This window comes from Sceloporus undulatus, chromosome 1 (assembly GCF_019175285.1).
Source record: "Sceloporus undulatus isolate JIND9_A2432 ecotype Alabama chromosome 1, SceUnd_v1.1, whole genome shotgun sequence".
NCBI classification, from domain to species: domain Eukaryota; kingdom Metazoa; phylum Chordata; class Lepidosauria; order Squamata; family Phrynosomatidae; genus Sceloporus; species Sceloporus undulatus.
The window spans coordinates 338,916,269-338,938,329 of record NC_056522.1 but is presented as its reverse complement, the minus strand read 5'-3'; the positions used below and the strand labels follow the sequence as shown (position 1 = coordinate 338,938,329).

The following is a 22,061-nucleotide window of genomic DNA, read 5'->3' as shown; positions in this document are numbered from 1 at the left end:
ACTTCCATTCTATAGTGAATAGTAACTTGTAAACTATCTAGTCCGTGAGCTGCTTTTTGCTGACGATGCTGCCCTCGTTGCCCATACGGAAGCAGCTCTGCAGCGCCTAACATCTTGTTTTGCTACAGCTGCAGAGCTCTTTGGTCTGGAAGTCAGTCTGAAGAAAACGGAAGTTCTCTACCAGCAGGCACTTCAGGAAGAACACTACCATCCCCACATCACTGTAGGCACATCTGTGCTTAAGTCCGTCCAGCAGTTCACCTACCTGGGAAGCATCATCTCCTCAGACGCCAAGATTGATAAAGAGATCGATCACAGACTGGCAAAGGCATATAGTGCATTTGGAAGGCTTCACAAAAGAGTCTGGAGTAACAAACACTTGAGGCAAAGCACAAAAATCAGTGTTAATAGAGCCATTGTACTGTCTGTTCTCCTTTATGGGTCTGAAACATGGGTCACCTATCGCCAACACCTACGACTTCTTGAACGCTTCATCAGCACTGTTTACGCACAATTCTAATTATACACTGGACTGACTATGTGACAAATGTTGCTGTCCTGGAGCAAGCAGGGATCACTAGCATTGAGGCCATGCTATTGAGGACGCAGCTGTGCTGGGCAGGACACATTTCTAGGATGAAGGACCATCGCCTTCCAAAAATAGTATTCTATGGGGAACTCGCCATGGGTCATCATAAGAGGGGAGCTCCAAAGAAGAGATACAAGGACTCCCTGAAACAACATCTCAGGCTCTGCCAAATTGATCACCAACAATGGTCTGCCCTGGCCTTGCATTGGGAGGCATGGAAACCCACTATCCATAATGCTGCAGCCTTTTTCGAAAACTCACGTTGAACAAGTCTCAAAGAAAAACGACAACGCAGAAAGAACCACAACCCGGAAACATCACTCAAGGAGACTTTCTGCTGTGTTTTCTGCAACCAGACATGTTTATCTCAGATTGGTCTTTTTAGTCATCAACACGCTTGTAGAAAGCGTGGGATGACTCCTTCCTGAATCTTCGTTCATGAAGAAAAGCCAGAGAGAGAGAGAGAGTAACTTGTGGCAGTGATGGCCCAAGACCTTTTTCTGCTTGTGGCATAACAGTGAATGGTATTTATTATTATTAACCTTTATTTATGAAGCGCTGTAAATTTACACAGCGCTGTACATGCAATCTTTTTAGTTAGACGGTTCCCTGCCCTCAGGCTTACAATCTAAAAAGACATGACACAGGAGAAGGGAGTGGTGACGGGAAAGGGTAAGAGGTCCAGCAGTTCCTCTCAACCTCCGAGGCCTGGACCAAGGCAGATGGACTGGAGGGATGGCTTGGCTTCAAAATGGAAGGTTAATCATTATCCAGGGAAAATACATACTCACAAGTAGGATAATACATATACAGTACATAGCAATACAGGAAATGGATCGATAAACAGTCAACAACAGAACATCAGATAGTAAGCGACAATTATGCGATGCCTGGGAAGGCTTCTCTGAATAGTATGGTTTTCAACTCCGTTTTGAAGCTGGTTAAAGAAGTGATGGCTCTTGCTTGTGGAGGAAGAAGGTTCCAGGAGTGAGGGGCAGCAAGTGAAAAGGGGCGAATCCGGGATGGGGCAGAGGAAATCCTGGGCTGAGACAGGAACCCTTGACCCCACTATAAATCTTCTAGTTACCAATTTTAAGGTGACTTTAAGATGAATTACCACTTAGTCAGTCTGACATGAATATCAGGAAAGATTCTAGAGCAGATCATTAAACAGACAGTCAGTAAGCACTTAGAAAGAAATGCAATGACCACTAAAAGTCAACATGGGTTTCTCAAAAACAAGTCATGCCAGACTAATCTTATCTCTCTCTTTTTTGGATAGAATTACAAACTTGGTAAAGAAAGGGAATGCTGTGGATGTAGCATATCATGTTTTTAGTAAGGATTTTGACAAGGTATCCCCTTATATTCATGCAAAAAAGCTCATAAAATGGGGGCTAGACAATGCAACTGTTAGATGGATTTATAGTTGGTTGACTGACTGAACCCAAAGGGTGCTCACCAATGGGTCCTCTTCATCCTAGTGGGAAGTGATTAGTGGGGTGCAACAGGACCCAGTGCTATTCAGCATTTTTATCAGTGATTTGGATGAAGGAACAGAGGATATGCTTATCAGATTTGCAGATGACACCATATTAAGAGGGGTAGCTAATACTAACAGAGCTGCTACAAGCTACAGAGAGAGAATCTACTCTAGTTCTAACTAAAATATATTTTAAAAAATGGGAAAACAAAGCAGTGGCCCACAGACTGGAAACACTCAGTTTATATTCCAATCCCCCCAAAAGGAGACTCCAAGACCTGCAGTAATCACAGAACCATTGTATTAATTTCTCATGCAAACAAGGTGAAGCTTAAAATTCTACAACAGACTCTTACCATATATGGAGCGAGAATGGCCACATGTGCAAGGTGGATTCCGGAAAGAAAAAGGCAGTAGGGATCATATAGCAAACATATGCTGGTTAATGGAATTTACAGTAGGCCCTTTGTATCCACAGGTATTCCATTCTAGCCACCCCCCCTCCCAAATGGATAACAAACAGTATAGGACCTCAAGTCACATTGTTCCCAGTGGTAGCACAATGTATGTGCAACAGCACTGGCATGGCCACATGCAAGCACCGCCATGGAGTGGGGCCATCTGTGGATGCTCAAATCCGCAGATGGCAAGAGCCAACTGTACTAAGGAATTTTGAAAAATGATCAGTATGTGCTTTATAGAATATAGCAAAGCATTTACTTGTATATATAATGAGAAACTATGGATTGCTCTTAAAAAAATGGATGTGCCACAACATTTGATAGCCCTGATGTGTAATCTTTACTCAGGACAAGAGGCTAGTGTTAGGACACAATACGGAGAAATGAAATGATTTCTAATTGGCAAGGGGATCAGGCAAGGCTATATTCTACCCTGTCTGTTTAATTTGTATGCTGAGATTTCCTGCATGGCAGGGGGTTGGACTGGATGGCCCTTGCTGTCTCTTCCGATTCTATGATTCTATGAGAATGTCATATGAAAAGCAGAACTGAATTCAGAGGAGGGAGGCATGAAAATTGGAGAAAGGAACATCAACAATCTAAAATATGTAGATAATGCCATAATACTAGAAAAAAAATGTTGGAAAGATTATTGAAGAAGGTCAAGGCAGAAAGCACAAAGGCAGGTTTACAGCTCAACATCAAGAAAACAAAAAATATGACCACAGACAACTACATAATTTTAAAGCAGACAATGAAGAGATCTAAATAGTTCAACATTTTCCTTACTTGGCCTCAATCATCAATCACAGTGGAGACTTCAGTCAAGAAATCAGAAGAAGACTAGGACTTGGAAGGGCAGCTATGAAGGAACTAGACAAGATTCAGAAGAGTAAAGATATGTTATTAAATATTAAAGTTAGAATTGTTCATGTCATCGCGTTTACCATTTCTGGATATAGTTGTGAAAGCTGGACAGCAAAGAAAGCTGATAGGCAAAAAAACTCAATTGAAGTCGTGCTGGAGAAGACTTCTAAAAAGACCATGGAGTGCTAAAAACAAAACAAAGCAGTGGATGGATCCTAAAGCAAAGCAGGCCAGAACTCTCTCTAAAAGCAAAGATGACAAAATTGAGGTTGTCGCATCTCTTAGCCATATGATGAGAAGGACTACCAGAAAAGACAGTAATGCTTGCTACGGTGGAGGGCAATAAGAAGAGAGAAAGATTGCATTCCAGATGGATAGATTCAGTCAGAGAAGTCATAGCCATGAATCTGTAAGAGCTGAGCAGGGTGGCTGAGGATAGAATGAACTGCAGGTCTCTCATTCTAACAACAACAACAACACAGCTAATATTGGGGGAGGGATGGGGATCTTGGAATTTTTAACGTATTCTCTTTTAACTGTATTTTGCTTTACTGTTGTAATCTGCTTGGATTTCTAGAGATTAAGCGGAATAATAATAATAATAATAATAATTGTTATGATTACTCAGAGGACAGGATCAGAATTCAGAATTCATTTTTTCTGCCTAAGTGTATCTTACATATCTCATTGTTTAAATGCATATTGTTAGCTTTGGCCCAGCTGGGCCAAAGCTAACAATATGCATTTAAACAATGAGATATGTAAGATACACTTAGGCAGAAAAAATGAAATTCACAGATATATGATGGGTGACATCTGGCTTGACAACAGTACACATGAAAGGGATCTAGGAGCAGACAACAAGCTGAACATGAGTCAACAGGGTGATGCAGCAGCTAAAAAAGCCAAAGCAATTTTAGCCTGCATTAATAAGAGTGTAGATCAAGGGAAGTAATAGTACTCCTCTATTCTGCTTTGGTCAGACCTCACCTGGAATACTGTGTTCAGGTGTGGGGACCACAATTCAAGAAGGATGCGGACAATACATTGACAATACTGCGAGTCAGTAGTGGTTTGAATGTTTGACTGATTCTGGAGAGCAGGGTTTGAATTCTTACTCAGCTATGAAACTCATTGGGTTACCTTGGACAAGTTACACTCTCTTAACCTAAGTGGAAGGCAATGTCAAACCTTTACTGAGCATATCTTGCCAAGAGAACTCCATGATAGGAGTTTTAGGGTCACACAAGTTGGAAATGACTTGAAGGCACACAACAATAATAACAAGTTGACAAAATGGTGAAATGTCAAAATGATGAAAGGTCTGGAAATCATGCCCTGTGATGAGCAGCTTAGGAAGCTGATTATGTTTAGAATGGAGAAGAGCAAGTTGTGGACTGACATCATAGCCATGTTTAAATATTTGAAAGAATGTCATGCTGAGGATAGAACAAACTTATTTTCTGCTGTTCCAGAGACTAGGACATGAAGCAATGGATTCAAACTGCAGGATCTAAATATTAGGGAGCGCATTCTGATGGTAAGAGGTGTTCAACAGTTGTGTACACTGCCTTGGATGCAGTGGAGTCACTTCTTTGCAGGTTTTTAAACAGAGGCTGGATGGCCATCTGTTGGGAGAGCTTTGATTGTGAGTTCCTGCATGGCAGGGGATTGGAATGAATGGTTCTTGTAGTCTCTTCCAACTCTATGATTCTGTGACTAGTCCCAAGAGCCATCCAAATTGTTTTGGCATAGGGGGCAGAAAAATCTCATAAGCATTTTTCTTGGGTAAAAATGTACTTAACAAGATAAATAACTAATAATTTGCTGCCTTTTAATGATATCTGAAATCTAGTGCCTGAGGCAGCTCCCTCATTCAACCCAATAGTGGGTCTGGCTCTGTTTATGAGTGTCGTTTTGACTACAGCAGAGTTGGAGGTAGAGAAAGAATTAGCTCTCTCTGCTCTGACATCTTTAGTTAAATTGGGTCCTCTGGTTCCAGTTTAGGAGGGATAAAATTCAGGGAGTAGCTAGTATGGTCTGCATCCACTAGGTGTCAGATCAGATAAATTGGTCCCATGTGGTCTTATGACTGAGCAGGAATTGCCAGGCAAGGATCTAAGTATTTCATTATCACCGCTTTCCTAGTACAGGTCGAATATCCCATATCTGAAATGCTTGGGACCAGAAGTATGTCAGAGTTGAGAGTTGATTGGATTTTGTAATACAAGTAGCATAGTACATACCTGTACCGTATCTATGAGGCTGGAGAGAGAACTGGCTGAGAGAAAGGAGAAGCAACCTATAGTCTGCTTTATAGGCCAAAATGGGTAGACTGGCCATGAAACCATATGCAGACTTGGTTCTGCTGAACAAATTTTCTTTTTTTTTTTTTAAATATTCTTTATTAAATTTTACAAAGAGTGAAAATAAAATCCATTCATCCTCCAGTCCATGAGTTTTCATATTGAAATTATATAAACAAATAAAAAAGTTTCCATCCCAACTGGATTCTGGGACCCAGGTCTATCTTCCAAGTCTGTCGTCTCGGTCAGAGCCTAATTGATGATTATCTAATTTGTCACCTCGCATTTCGTCTTGTTGTCTCATTTTGGTTTATCAAGTCATAACATAAACTTCAATCCCCCCCCCCACATCAAAACTTTCAAATATATTTCTCCTTAATTTTATAAAATCATAGAATTTGAGAAAAATTTATAATACAATAATACAATACAATTTAATTGATTACAACACTTTTATATATGTGGGATCCTCTCTCTTACTAAAAATTAACAAAATTTGGCATTTCAGTGAATCAAACACACGTCCAACAGTTCCCTGAACAAATTTTCTGCAGAGTATGTGATTTAAAGCATAGCTTTTTTACCTATGTGATGTGGGGGATCAGTATGGTTTTTTCTCTAATGTGCCAGGGACATGTACCATATTTGTGACCCTAGACTACAAATGTTTCTTTCTTGCCTGAAACTCTCCAGGAATCTGCAGACACTAATCAAGCAGACACTAATCTTCTTTTGTATACCCTCCCAACCCGAGTCCTGCCATTAGCAACAGAACAATACACATGCAAATCACTCCTGCCTACCCAGGTTCACAAAGTGTGTGTGTGTGTGTGTGTGTGTGTGTACACACACACACACACACACACACACACACACACACCTAATTGTCAGGAAAAAGCCACATGGGATATATAGTCACAAGAAATATAATATGTATATGAATGTGTTTGAAAGTAACATGACACAGCAAAAGTTATTGAATTGTCACACAGGTGTTTTAAGTAATGTAATTAGAAGGTCCTGAAAGCCAAGGACATATGAGGCAATGACAAAGTGAAAAGATGCAAATTGATATCACCTGAGAGTCATTGAGTGGACAGTAATGTATGATGCAATGTGAGGTCTAGATTGAGCCAAGTATGGTATGTCAATCATAATGTATGTACACGCCCAGGAGGTGGCAACTGTATAATGAATAGAGAGACAAATGTCTATATAAGCAATAATGTATGGCAATACTTTTTGTGGGTATAGAGGAGTATAGTAGCGTGGGTATTGAGGAGTATAGTAGTGTGAGTTTTGTGAGTAGTGAATTGTTTTGTGCATAGTGTATATAGTAGAATAAAAGTAGATCTTTTATATAAGAAGACTACTGTGTTGACTGGTGTCTTGAGAGCTGAACAAGAACCAGCAGACTGCAGAGAAGATTGGAAGATATCTTCAGCCAATTCTCAGAGCTACTGGTCAAACTGGTTGTTCTTCCGCTGACCAGGGTGGTGAGAGTGAAAGCCAGGAGAAGAGCTGCAACTCCCATCATCCCTAACACTAATTTCTCTCCAGGCAGGCATTCTCTGAAGATGCCAGCCACATATGCTGGCGAAACATCAGGAATAAACTCTTCTAGAACATGGCCACATAGCCCGAAAACCCCACAAAAAACTATGGATGCCGGCCATGAAAGCATTCGACTTCACTCTCCAGGAATCAGTAGTCGATAGCTTGGAGACCAGCACTGGTTCAGGGACCACCAGTTTGAGCAGAGGCACTGATCTGAAGCACAATGTGACATAGGAGAACAGGCAACAGAATATGATTGCCAGATCTCATGGCCTGGTCATGAGTATCTTGTTTTCATGGTCATCTCCAGGTGTGAGACAAGAGGAAGCATTGTCCAGTTCTGGAGGGCTTAGCTCTGGGCAGGAGGAAAGGGATGGCTGCAAATATTCAGCTAGCTATTAGAACAGCAGGTTGCTACAATGTAAAAGTCTTCATTTGTTGCTGCAATTTGCCAAGACTCTAGGGGGCTCTCTGTGTTTCCTTAGTGGCATCACTAGAGATGTGGCGGGGATTCAGACTGCAGCAGGTGACACCCCAGAAGAGGGATGACATCTGGTTGGGCCCTCCTCCTGCTGTGCCCCTGACGGCTTTGCCATAGCGGCAGCGAAGGAGAGAGGCGAGTGCACCCTTTTGGCTGCCACTGCCCCCCCCCCCAGCATCCCCCACACATCAGATGACACCAGGAGTGGGGACACCACTGTATTTCTTTAGTTTTCTACTTCCCTCTCAGGGAAGGGCTTACCCTCTGTTCTCCTCAGCATTTGTTTTCTGGCTAGAAGCAACTGGACTAGATTAAACATTCCATATCTTATTTTCCTAAGTAAGTGCAAAGGAATAATCCTCTCATTTCATTTTGATCTGAGACTAGCCCCTTAAGATTTCTATTTTAATTTCCAAACTGGAAAGTATGTTTTCTCTCTTCATCTGTATGCGTGTGTGTTAGAATGATAAGCTGTAAATGTGGCTCGTACTTAGCACAAAATGCTTAAAGACATCCCCAGGGGCCATCTTTATGTCTCAGGTTTTGGCTCAGAAACTTCAGGACCTGGGACAATCCTAGAGCAGAATGCTTCCCATCTCTCTGTTTCCTTCCTTTTAAAGCAACCTACTTATAGATAGGGTTCTATGACTGCACTTCCTGAAGAAGTTACATTTAGTGCATGAAATCATGGAATCCCTGAATAAGCATAATCTTTGGCCATACTAGCTAGGAGATTCTGTGAGTTATCTTTCAAAAATTGGCATTTTTCAAGCTCTCCCTGGCTAAAAAAAAGGAATCAGGATGCAGGTATAACCAAAGAAGCACAAGCGAGAGACTGCTCCCCTGCAGATCCTCCTGCCTCAAATGTTTTTGAGACCTAGAAGGATCCAGACTGGGGTTAGGTTTCAGATCCCTGTGCTCTGTGTGAGTTCCAGGTTTACTGGCAGGGAAGCATTAGGAGATGAGGATGCTGGAAAGAAAGCTCAGTATGCCTCTTTGCTCAGTAGTAGGATGCTGGCTTCTCCTTCCTGAGAGCACCATCCCTCTGAGCTGTAAACACGTGGTGGTCCTCAAAGCTACAGGAATTTATTTTGAATTCTTTATAAGGCAGCAAAAACCACACAACATTCAAACCACTCAAATGTTGAATAAATTGTTTAAATGTACCCAGATGCTTGCTGGGGATAGTTATTGTGCAGAGGAAAGGTAACAGGCCCTTTAGTCATCTACGTAGTCCACAGCCATTGCCAGGGCCCCCAAACCAATGCATGTGGTTGCCCATTAAAACTATCTTTAATTGGAAATAGAGATAAATATGCCACTTGCCTTACTTGAGACTATGAACCTTTCCTTGTCACAACGGGCCTTTCTTGGCTGTAGGTTTGTGTGTACTTCCATGCATTTTGCTAACTGTGGGTATAATTTTGCAGCAGCTTCACATTATATATTTTTGGGCTGTAAAGATTAGATTTTTTTAAAAAATTGTACAACGAAAAGTATAATGCCAAGCACTTATTTGATAATGTGGTTTCTCGGAGACCCAGGATAGAGTGCAACTTCTTGTCAACTGTACTCTTGGTTGAAACCTCAGGTTTGCTGTCATAAAATGTGTGGAATGGTCTTATGTTTCTTTTAAGACCTCATGAAAATTTTCTTTCACAGCCTGTGCCCCTTTACAGCATGGATGGACAGTGTGTGTCCCTCCAGATGTTGTTTTACTGCAATTCCCATCAGTTTTAGCTAGCACAGACAATGATGGGGGTGATGGGAGTTGCAGCTGCTCAGCAGCTAGGGCAGCACATTCTCCATCCTGGTATGTAGGCTGGTAATGGGAAAGCATGAGATTTTATCTGATCTCAGAAACTAAACTGGAACAGACGTGGTTGGTATTTAGAAGGGATACCACCAGGAATGCTAGTTTAGGCTAATGCTAGTCAAAGTGGTGGTCTGTGAAACAGTGCTGATTACTGACCCATCTGCTCTTGGTCCTTGAAGAGCTTCCAGGAAAGAAGGAAACAATTGTAGTCTATGGGCACAAATATAGTACAGATACTTGACATGCCAAGGGGGAAAATGCTCCTGGTCTGGCACATCAGATAGCTTAAGAAGCACTGTTGTAGGCTATATTTCAGAGGAAGTTCATGGCAAACTGCCTCTGAGTTTCCTAAGAAAACCCCTATGAAATTCATGAAATCACCATAAGTCAACTGGAAGCTTGAAAAATAAACCTTTACTTTTAAGACTCCAGAACAAGTATTTTTAATATCAGATTCATTAGGCAGACAACACAAAGGGGTGTTTTACACAATGTTCTCTCACACTTTGAACACAAGGAGAGAACACAGTCATGGCCACCAGATATGTTGTTGTTGTGTTTCTTCATGTTACTTCTGACATAAGGCAACCCTAAGGTGACCCTATCACTGGGTTTTCTTGGCAAGTTTCCTCAGAGGAGGTTTGTCATTGCCATCCTCTGAGGCTGAGAAAGTGTGACTTGCCCAAGGTCGCCCAGTGGATTTCATGGCCAAGTGGGGATTTGAACCCTGTTCTCCATAGGCCAACACTTAAACCACTATACCACACTGGCTCTCATCTTCTGTTTCCTGCCTTGACTGCACCTTTGATTGTATTCTGAATGGGCTGTGCATAGCTGTAGGGTTCCTGTCATGCGAGTCAGCATCCTGGATATTTCTTGGATTTCCTCTCGGTGTGTCTTCCCTTTGTAGTAACACCCAATGTATTGGCAGTGGAGGGCATGGCTGACAGGCACAATCCTGCTCTCCCCTCATGTGTTCATGAACATGTGAATGGGAATTGTGTGAACCCCCTCAGTGCTTTCTAAATGTAATTAGTTACAGAGCTTGAAAGAGTTACTTTTGAATGCCAGTATGTAGAGAGATCTTGTAGCATCTTTGAGACTAACTGAAAGAAAGAAGTTGGCAGCCTGAGCTTTCGTAGACTTCAATCTACTTCCTCAGATGCATTTAGTCATCTGAGAGGTTCTAAGAACTGTAGTCCCCCAAAGTCTCTTTACCTTGTTCTGCGTGGCAATAACATTTTAATACTCTGGATTAATAAATCTCATCAGAACCCTCACACACAAAAAAGTACTTTACAGTGCTTTGGGGCAGTAGGCCATAGGTAATACCTACTGAGCTTACATGCCAACCTTTAGGTTAATATTTGAGTGTGAAAAGTGCATCCCATCGGCCACATTTTGTTCTGCTTAACTCTTTTAGAGCCAACAGGATGGATGAGAGCTGGTGTGGTATAGTGGCTTGGATGTTAGACTAGGACTCTGGGACCCACGGTTTGAATCACCACTCAGCCAAGGAAACCCACCGGGTGTTCTTGGGCAAGCTGCACTCTTTCAGCTTCAGAAGAAGTTAATGGAAAACCTCTTCTGAACAAATCATGCCACCCCATAAACAAAACAAAACATGATAGGGTTGGCATAAGCCAGAAATGACACAAGGCATACAACCACAAATAGAATGGATACTAGAGTCTTGAACCAAATGGAGAAGGCTTTTGTGTCGTCACAAAATTGTAAAGCACTGGGGGCTCTTGCATGCTTACATTTCACACATACTGGATAAACTAAATCCAGAATGGCTAAATAAGGCTTTGGTTATCAGAAGTTTGTGAAACACTGCCTTGAGGTTAAACAAACAGCAAAAAAAACCACACTACATTTTTCCCTCTCAGGAAGGTAGCCAGGTGTTAGCAATATACCTTGTTGTTTAATGTGAACAAGCTGTGCTTGTGCAGGAGCGGGCAGCAGACTTATATTTATCAAGGATCTGGAGTTTATTCCATCAGGAATTGCAGGTTTGGTTTACAGCCAGCGCTGTTCTTCTCATGGGGTGATTCGTGCTGCCTGCAGGAACCACTGCCAGATTGTGCCAATAATGTGAGGTAAGAACAGGAAATGTTTTTCCCTCTTAGCAATCATGTTCAGTGGTTTTGCAGAAGTCCAGTTAGCAAATCCTTGGGGAAGAATGAGAAGCTGTGAAATAGCCGCCTTCACTACAATAGAAGTGTGGCCTGGAGAAAACATAAAGAAGTGCTTATAAACAGTGCACCTTAACAAAACTACACTGGTTAAGGAATATAGTCTCTGAGCTGCTAAAGGAAACACCCATAAAATGTTGAGATAGACAGGCCACGTGCTCAAGAGCCCACGTCAATGGTTTCATCATATTATTCAACGAGTAAGAGACAGTGATCCAGTCTGTAACATGCATTCACACATGCCCTGTTAAATTATCATTACTATTCCCCCCGCCACGTCCTAGAAGTATATCTACAGGCAGTGTCCCTCCAGATGAGCGCCATCTTACTGTACTGATTTGGCAGGGACAGTTCTGATTAATCTCCTCATTTCCCACTTTTTCTAATTTTCCACTTTCTCTTTTCTTCTTCCCCACTTTGTCCTGCTTTACTCATGTAGTTGCAAACTGATATCAAAGTGCAAAAGCAGTTTGCCCTTAGTTAACTCAGCAGAGAAGAATGGAGAGGAGAGGTAGGTTCAGGCAAAGGCAAACTGCTGCAGCCTCTCCTAACATGTTAATAACTTTTGCTATCTTGACTACATTGTGATGCTTCTTTGCCATATACATTCTGGTTTTCATCTGTGAAATGATGAGGGGTATGCAGATGCTGGGCTACAACTCTCATATATCTTTACTAGGCCATGCTGATTGTGACTGAGGCACACTGGAATTCAGCAAGATTTGAAAGGTCTACATTATCTGAATTAATAAGTATGTACATTAAGGAACTATAAACATTTCTCTCTAATATTGTTGTTTGCAATTGCTAGGCCTAATATCTGTGGAGGACAATGCTGCTCAGGGTGGTCAACTGCTCCTGGGACAAATCGCTGCATTAAACGTGAGTATATATATATTTTTAAAACTTCTCATTATTTGTATACAATATAATATTAGATTTGTTATATTTGTATAAATAGTCTATGTCAGAACTGAACCCAAGCTGTAACATCCTTAAAATGATTTTTTAAAAATCACCTTTTGCTCCGGATTTTCCCGGAAGATCCAGAGCCCTCTGTCACAACGTTGGGTGGCTGTTTACAATGTGTCCCACTGTGCCATCTGCTGCTGATGCTGCTAATTCTAGTTGCTTACTCTGAGGTCAGAATCAGGCACCCAGCCATGTGATCAACACTTGACATGTTGTTCTGACCTCAGAGTGAGCGTCTTGTGCTAGTGATGGAAGCGCTGGCTGACACAGTGGGATATGCTGCCTCACATTGCAATGGAGTGCCCAAGATAATGGGGGGATGTTGGGACAGCTCCAGGGTCAGAATACACAGACCTGCTCTCAGAGGCCTAAGGAGCAAAATGTGGGAGATAATTGCTAAGAACCGAGCAAATACAATCACCCATAATTCATATTCCAGTCTTTGAGAGGTACATTCAGGAAACATGCTTGTGGTGGAGATTTATTTATTTATTTATTTATTTTCATTTATATCCTGCCTTTCTCCCCAGAGGGACCCAGAGTGGTTCATAGATACGTAAAACCTTTAAAATTATTATAAAATTCAAACAATTAAAATGTCTATTTATAAAATCACATAAAATACACTCATGTTAAAAACAGACTAAAAACCCACCTGCTCCATGAAACCACCATTATGTAGAGAAAGCCTGCTGGCATAAAAATGTTTTTACTTGGCAGCAAAAGGCCAGCAGGGAGGGGGACAGCCTATCCTAGCCTCCTGAGGAAGCGCATTCTGGAGGGTGGGAGCAGCCACCAAGAAGGCTTTCTCCTGTTCTCACCAGGCAAACCTGTGATCTTGATGGGACCGAAGGAAAGCCTTCTTCTGCAGATCTTAGCAAGGTTTCAGGAGTAATAAGTAGACATGAAATGTTGAACTAAAATGTTGCCAGTTGTTGCATTGGTTTGCAAATGTAGTAGCTAGTCTAGAGTTCGAATTAGCATCCCTGCACATGCGCAGTGAGGGCAGAATTGGATCGTGACCTTTTTACACTTCACCAGGGCTTGCCTCGGTTTCCCATGGTTTTGCCTTGTTTCACATTATTTGTTCATTCATTACACTTTATTTCACGTTATTATGCAATTTACATTACTTGTTCATTCATTACCCCTTATTTCACGTTATTTAGTCATTAATTACCCCTTATTTCACGTTATTTAGGCAATGCACTTTATTTTGTGCATTCATTACTCCTCATTTCACATTATTTAGGCAATTCACCAATTCAAAATCAGTCCAAAGAAACCTTGTACTTAGTTTGAGCACTGGACTATGACTCTAGAAGGCAGGGATGGAATCCCACTGGGTGACCTGGTGCAGGTGACACTCTCTCAGCCTCCTCAGAAAATGGCAATGGCAAATCCCATCTGAATAAACCTGCCAAGAAAACCCAAAAAGCGGGGTGAGGGCATGTTTGTCTGTGTCTGTGCCTTTAGGTTCCCAGCTATGAGGGGGTGGGGGAAGAGAAGGAGTCCCTCCCATTTGGGAGAGCTTGGCTGCAGTAAGGTTGTGGGGGCCTGGGTCCTCTCTGGTTCTGACCTGGCCCATTGGGAGCCCCATTGAAGGCAGTGGCACTGCATCCTCACAATGAGTCAGAGGAAGGGGAAAGGGGAGGGGAAGCTGGGCAAGAACCAGAGCTGGCCACAAAGGCTACATCCACACTGGAGAAATAACCCAGTGTGGCACCGCTTTAACTCTTTCTGGCTCAAGGCTATGGAATTCTGGGAGTTGGAATTTGTTGTGAACCCAGAGCGATGCCCCTGAGGGGAGAAAAACAGACCCCCATTCCCCAGGCTGCCCCACTCCATTATCCCCCCCCCCCAAAAGAGGAGGAATCAAGGAAGAAGAACAAGTTTGTGGCTAATAAAAAGGGAGGGATTTTTCTCTCTTTTTGAAGCCCCTGGCCTGGGAGGGAGGGAGGGAGGCAAAGAGGTCCCTGAGGGGTACACGGGGCCAGGAGCAGGGCAAGCCCCAAGCCCCCCATTTTGGGCAGAGAGAGAGCTTGCAGGGCATCTCATGGAGAGCCACTCTTTCCTGTCAAAAACAGCTGCTTTTCCTCCTGGCTTTCGGGGAATACCTAGGAGCCCTGGAAGCCAAAACAAAACGGAGAATCATGGGAATTGATCTGGGGGGTGGAATACCAGGGCCACAGCAGACATACATATCACACCAAACGATATCGCATTGAATGCGAAGTAGCTGGGGAATAAGGTTTCTGAATTCCCTAGTTCACCAAATTTATTTAAGTGTGGATTGATGCATGATTGTGTTCGGAGTGTATTCAGAATGCCAGCGCATGCGTCTGATAACCTTTCACGCAATAATGTGAATACACATGATTGCATTCGGGATGACACTGGATTGTACTTCCAATTTCACTTGTGTGATAACGACCTCAAAAAGCGTTAGAGAAGATATTTGACCCTGCAGGAAACAGAGACTTGTTGTTTATACTTATCTATGTGAAGGTCCACAGATGAAGGTCAGACACAACTTACCTGTGATACTTTTCTATATGAATGACAAGTGTCCAGTCCTGATCAAGAGAATAGGACTATGTGTGGAAGCAAAAGGCAAAGAGCCTGTGCAATTATGTGGCACTCATTACTTCCACAAGCAAATTTGGTTACCACAGTGTCTTTTTATAGCGGGGGAGCACAAAACCATACTGGTTTGCCTCTGTCATGCTCTACTGTAAAGTTGTTTTTTGTGGGGTCCACACATCCCTCTCAGTGGTTTTTGTGGGCTTAACTGTGTGACCCACGTTGTTCTGCTAGGTCAATGCTTCAATCGTGTTGATAAAACCCACACTGGAAGTCCAAGTAACAGATTTATGGAGCAAACACAGAAAGTGTACAACATATGGAGGAAGTATACATAAAATCCAACATGCAGTGGTACTTATTTGGTATGTGTGGGTTCTGTTTCTTGCATTTCTGGCTTTTCTCTCAAATCCTGAATCACAATAATTGGAATCTCCAGTCGCAAGAGATTGATAAATAGAATAAAGGAACCAGGGAAGTTTCAGCAGAGGAGGATGAGGTCAGATGGTTACATGGACAATTTTTTGCACATAGTTTGTGCATATGATTATGATTGGTTGCAGAACATGGAGAGATTTAACTGCTAGTGCATTAATATGTGTTAAATGGCTTCACTGAAAGAAGAAGGAATGTACTCAGGAGAGATAACAGGAATGATCTGAGACTTTTCCTTATTTGCCAGTCAATTACGTTTCCAAGAGCTGATATTTTAAAAACATTCAACCAGAGGGACTCTGAAGCTGGGTGATTCTAGATACCTATGGCTTCACTTCCTAGTTTCCAGCAGGAGACCCTCCTTGTGGGAACTTTCTTCCTCTCTCAGGTTATTACTTCAAAATTCCTTTCCAATTTTAAACATGGGGATCATGTAAGCTGGGGCCTCCTTCTGGGCCATTTGCCTCCAGTTATATTCATAGCAATAGGAACAGAGTGGAGTGATTTACAAGGAAATAAGCCCATGGAGGCATTCTGATGTCATCATCAACCATGTGAGTTGGAAACTTGGGGATGCAATTAATTACATTGTAAATCAGGGCAACTTATTCATGGCTAGTTCATTTTGCTAACCTTTGTCTCCAGCCATGCTTTTAAGTTTCCAAACATGGCAATTCTTTAAAACAACGGAAGAATTGTAAAGAGGTACTTAATTTTGCTAGTGCTCATGGCCAGCACTCGCTGCTTGTGATGTCCTCAGATCTGTGCAAAGGAAAACTTACTGAACATTTCCAGCCTGTTGCCCAAAATGAAGCTTCAGAGTTTTTGATCAAAGGAAGTTTTGAAACCATCATTTTGTTCTTTACAATGCTGTAAGTACAAGTTAAAAGGCTGCATTAGTACATAGAAGGAAGGAATGATTAGGTAGCATGTGTTAACATTATTTGTTTGCTCTGTAATAAAAAGAAACCTTATTGTTAGCTTTAGGCAGATTATTTATTATACAGTGAGCCCTCTGTATCCATGGATTCAACCATCCACAGCTTGAAAATGTTAACACACACACATTTCAAAAAGCAAACCTTGATTTTGCCATTTTATATAAGTGACACCATTTTAGTATGCAACTGTATTCAATGGGATTTGAACTTCCACAGATTTTGGTATCCACAGGGGGTTCTGAAACCAAACTCCAGGTCCCACATTTTTTGTTATTTGCGAGGTGGTGGTCAGGAATGGATCCCCCAAGGATATGAAAGTCTGACTGTAAAACCTGAATCCTAAGTGCAGGAAGGGAGGGTGGGAAGGCAGTCAGCATTGAATGCTGGGTAGTCTCTGTGGGAACACTTTTATCCTCCCCAAGTGGGCCAGAGCTTCACTATCTGGACCAAAGAAGCACCTGCCTCCTTCAAGTGCTGATTAGCTGGTCTTCTAGAAGGCTGCAATAACCATGCAGGCTCCAGGGGAGAAGACCCAAGTGCCACAGGAGGAAACGATAACCACTCCATCCTGCACTGAGCCATGTCACAGCTTATAACAGGTTTTCTGGTAAATTTGGGGGCCTAACTTACCTTCAAGTGTAACGAAAGTAGTAAAGCATAACAAACTTTGTTTCAAGGATATTTTCTTGACTGCTTTCCTGTGAAGTTTGGCTGAACTCATATTATTTTGTTACAGTAAAAAAAGGTCTGCTCTGCCTGCATGTGTTTGAGTGTGTGTGTGAGAGAGAAAGAATCATCCTGGCTGTTATACGCATAAATGGGTGTGGGCAGCACTTCCCAGTGCCTTTAATGGCTTAAGTCATCCCCAATGTTGTCACATACATGCCAGAGCCTTGCTCCTTTTAAAAGTCTTTTGCATGTTGCAACCATGTTCTTTGCTAATTGGATTTTCTCTTGATGACTCTCTCTTGAAGTAATGACATGAGGAGATCAGAAACATATTTCTAAAGCCTTGAATAAAAGGAACATTGAGATTGCATTGTGTATATTCAGTTGAACACAGAACCTGACAGGACTGATCTAGCCATATGAAATGAATTATCGCTCTGCTATCCGTGCTATATGTATAGCTCTCTTCACCAGTTGTTTGATATTCCTGCTGTGAATCCTAAAATATTGTGCCTCTTGCTATTTTTAGAAAACAGACATTACTAGGCCAATGGTAATACTGATGATACAAAGTGTGCTACAGAAATATCTTGTGCTAAAGATGTGTCTGTGCTGAGATACTACACTCACACCAGTTCCATGCCTTGGAGGTTATCCATATGTGAATAAACCTAGGAGAAAAACAAGCAAGAACATGTTTAGAGGATGTCACGTTGTCTCCTAACAGGGCTAGATTACTGGTGTGGGAAGAATTAAGTCTCTATTTTCCCAAAAACTTGCAAGCATTGAAGGAACATTCATGTAGAGCATATGTCAGGGCTAGGTAAAGGAAAGACATTTTCATCTATCCTATTTTTCATTATTAATATAGATGAATTCTAATCATGTGGGTAGACCAGACGTCTTATTAGCTGCATAGTCATAAAATATGTTATTGCAGAATCCAAAAAGGTGCATTTGTCACATTTGGCTTGTACCTATATTGGGGTATATAACCTTTTCTACTTCAAGGATCACACCCAAGGTTGGTTGAGGGACTGAGAACTACACATGCATACACACACATTTCAGACTGTAGAGGTACAGGGCTGTTTAAACTTCCTGTCTGCTGATGCAGGGTATGTACAGGTAGAGGTGAAAGCTTTTCCTGTTCCTCTTGAGATCTCCACTAAGGTCATCATCATATTAGCCTTGATCTTACCACAATTGCTTTAGTAAAAAAGATAAGGGGAAAAAAAGGAAACATACAATTTTGGGAGCATTCATTGTCTGCAATAGCATGATTGGGAGGTTTTTGCCATCAATGGTTCCTCACACTGTCTTCTACACTACTCCTTCACCCCACCTCCTTTTGGTATGTCCCACCCAGCATGCCTTTTGGGATTTTTCATTTTAATTTTTAAAACAATTCCAAAGTTATGCTAGTTCGATTTAATAAAAAAGAAAAGAAAAGCAATAGGAGAGGGGGGAAAAAGGAAAACAACCTGCTTGGGGATAGTGATGGGGAAGGAGAGAGGAGGAGACTCTGACACCACATGACTGTCAATATTGGAATTCCCGTGGGAATGTTTCACATGTCTGGAGTAATGGAAAAGCCACACAATTGGAAGTTTATTGATGGTTTCTCCCCATAAATTAGAAAGGATGCTCTAACAACACTTCAAAGGCACAGCAGTGACGAGACAGAGATGATGTTATATGATAAGTATTGCCAAAGAAGCTCTTCTCCAACTTTAATTTTGGTTTAAGAGCCTTGTGTGATAATGTCCTGAGATTGCTGCTCTTCCATCACAATTAGCAGCATGAAAACAAGGATCTTAAGACGAGAAACACTGCCCCTTCCCTAGCCTAGCTGTAAAATGACATATGCTAAATTATAGTAATTCTTATGTGCAAATGTAGAAAGAATTACTATAATTTTGCTCAGGTGATCTCCTGTGTACCCACTCAATCTGCTCTTTGGATATTAACTACTGTTGGGTAATTTCAAGGCCCTTCCTCTCCTTTTTTTTTTATTCCTCTGGACCAGACCTAGAATCATTTTTTTCAAGCAGAGGACTGCATCTGTAATAGGATGCATTGCCAATTTCAGATACCATGATTTTTTCCCCTAAGCCACCAAAATATGACAATCACTAGTGCTTGTTAGATCAGGGATATGGGGGGGGGGTTTGCTCAGAGGAGAACATTCAATTCCTTTCATACCAGATCTTTACCCAGACTCTAAGTGCCCTATCTCCTGGCATCTTTCTGTTTTTCACATTCTTGACTTCACATTCATATTTTGCATTGGCTGCTTAAACTGAGTCTCTCTCACAGAGTTGCTACCATGGACATACTTCTCCTCCCAATACTGAAGAATAAGAATCCTCCAGAAAAATATTTTTGTCTGGGTCTTAATAATATTGTGCCAGAGAGGTACAGCAGTGATTCATTCCAAACATACTTCTTTTTTGGATTACTTAAAGCTGCCTGGAATTTCACTTCTGGAGAAAAGGTGGGATATTAATAAATACAATAATAAATGGTAATAATTTATTAAAAACTTCCAAGGAAGGAAACTCTAACACTCTCTGAGGTAGTGTATTCCACTGTCAAACAACTCCTAGAAGATTATCGCACTGCGTTCTGAGAACGTTCCATATCATCACGTGATGAAAACGTTCCTGAAACGGATATTACCGCATTAGAAATCAAAACGTGATCAGAACGGGATCAGAACGGCAGTTTACCGCACTGTGATTCCTTTTTCTTGAAACCATTCTCAGAACGGTTTGCTGTATTAAGTTTTGTGGGCTGTCTTCTGATGACGTCGCCACTCAGTGGTTGGACGGCTCGGGAGAGGCGCTGCCCCCAGGAAAGAGGGAAAAGGGAGGCTTGGGCCATGGAGCTCGCCTCTCCTGAGTCCCTCGGCTTACTGAAATCCCTCACCTCCCTTCCCCATAGGAATCAATCCAAAAACGGAGTTTTAAAAGAGCAGTGAGCCCTATGGGTCTTCATCTGGGGGGGGGGCAGAGGATACTTGGCTATGGGATTGTCCTGCCATCTCTCTCTCTCCCCTCTTTCCCCATAGGAAAGAATCCAAAAACGGAGTTTAAAATCTCTCTCAGATGCAGACCCAAAGGGCTCTCCTCTGCTCCTTTTAAACTCAGTTTTTGGATTGATTTCTATGGGGAAGGGAGGTGAGGGATTTCAGTAAGCCTAGGGACTCTGGCCGGGAGAGTGCTTCTCAGCCTCACTGAGAAGTCTTCCCTCCGAAGATTCTCTTGGGAGGGAAAGAAGGCAAGCCCCTATAAAACGCTGGGGCTTCATATGCTGGCATATGTTTGAAGAAAATAGGATAAAACCTATGTAACTTGATGGGCCAAGGGCAGAGTCCCCTCCTTGGCAGCCTGGGCATTAAGGGAGCTCCACGGAGGTCCCTTCAAGCGGAGGGAAAGGGAGGGGACTGGGCCAAGGGCAGAGCCCCAGCAGCCATAGCAGCTCTTTAAACCGGTTAGAAAAGAAGAGTCCTCTGCTGTCATCCCATTTCCCCTTTTTGGCAGCTTGACACCCTTTTGCTCCTGTGTGTGTGCATGTAATGTGTGCCTTCAGGTTGTGAGCTTCCCTCCCCGCTTTAACTCTTGTCTGGCTCTTTGCTATGGAATTCTGGGAGTTGTTTGCTTGCTTTTCTGTGGTGCTCCAAACAGAGGAGCTTTTGTGGGTTCCCTCTTTGAGGGAAGGAGGAGAAGGTCCTGGGCATCCCTGCCATCCCTGCCTCCTGCAGGCTGCAAGCACAGGAGCCCCGCTGGACATGACACCAGAGGCCCCCCGCAGAAGCAGCCAGACCCTCTCCCTCTTGCTCTCTGCCCTGGTCCCCTCTTCCTTGAGGGAAGGAGGAGCTCCATGGAGGTCCCTTCAAGCCGAAGGAAAGCAAGTTGCCAGGGAGGGGACTGGGCCAAGGGCAGAGCCCCGGCAGCCATAGCAGCTCTTTAAACCGGTTAGAAAAGAAGAGTCCTCTGCTGTCATCCCATTTCCCCTTTTTGGCAGCTTGACACCCTTTTGCTCCTGTGTGTGTGCATGTAATGTGTGCCTTCAGGTTGTGAGCTTCCCTCCCCGCTTTAACTCTTGTCTGGCTCTTTGCTATGGAATTCTGGGAGTTTTTTGCTTGCTTTTGTGTGGTGCTCCAAACAGAGGAGCTTTTGTGGGTTCCCTCCTGGAGGGAAGGAGGAGAAGGTCCTGGGCATCCCTGCCTCCTGCATTGTGACAGCACAGGAGCCCCACTGGACATGACACTAGAGACCCCCGGAGAAGCAGCCAGACCCTCTCCCTCTTGCTCTCTGCTCTGGTCTCTTCTTTCCCTCTCTTTCCCTGCTTTCCTCTTCTCTTCCTTGTCCCACCTTTCCTCCCTTTTTCCTCCCTTCCCTCCCTCCTTCTTTCCCCCCTCACACACACACACCTTCCCTCACTGCAGTCGCTCGCCTGCCTGCCTCCCTCCCTGCCTGTCATTCTTTCAGCCAATCAGAAGACAGAGGAATGAGGGAACGGATTTGAGAACGGATAAGAATACCGCACACACTTCTCTTGGAACGTTTTCATCACGTTTCAGCTCTCTGGGAACACATTCAGAACACATTCAAATCCGTTCCCTCCTGGAACACATTTGGAACACATTTAAGCGTTCTGAGAACCCGATTGGAACACATACGTGCGGTATTCTCAAA

General features: G+C 42.7%; 1 protein-coding gene across 1 annotated transcript in view; it reads left to right on the top strand.

Moving 5' to 3' along the window:
• LTBP2 (latent transforming growth factor beta binding protein 2) overlaps positions 1 to 22,061 on the top strand; it is a 229,350-nt gene that overhangs the window by 28,481 nt on the left and 178,808 nt on the right. The window contains exon 4 of the mRNA XM_042444931.1: positions 12,570 to 12,640. Within this exon, the coding sequence (XP_042300865.1) occupies positions 12,570 to 12,640 (71 nt within the window). The remainder of the gene's footprint in view (positions 1 to 12,569; positions 12,641 to 22,061) is intronic.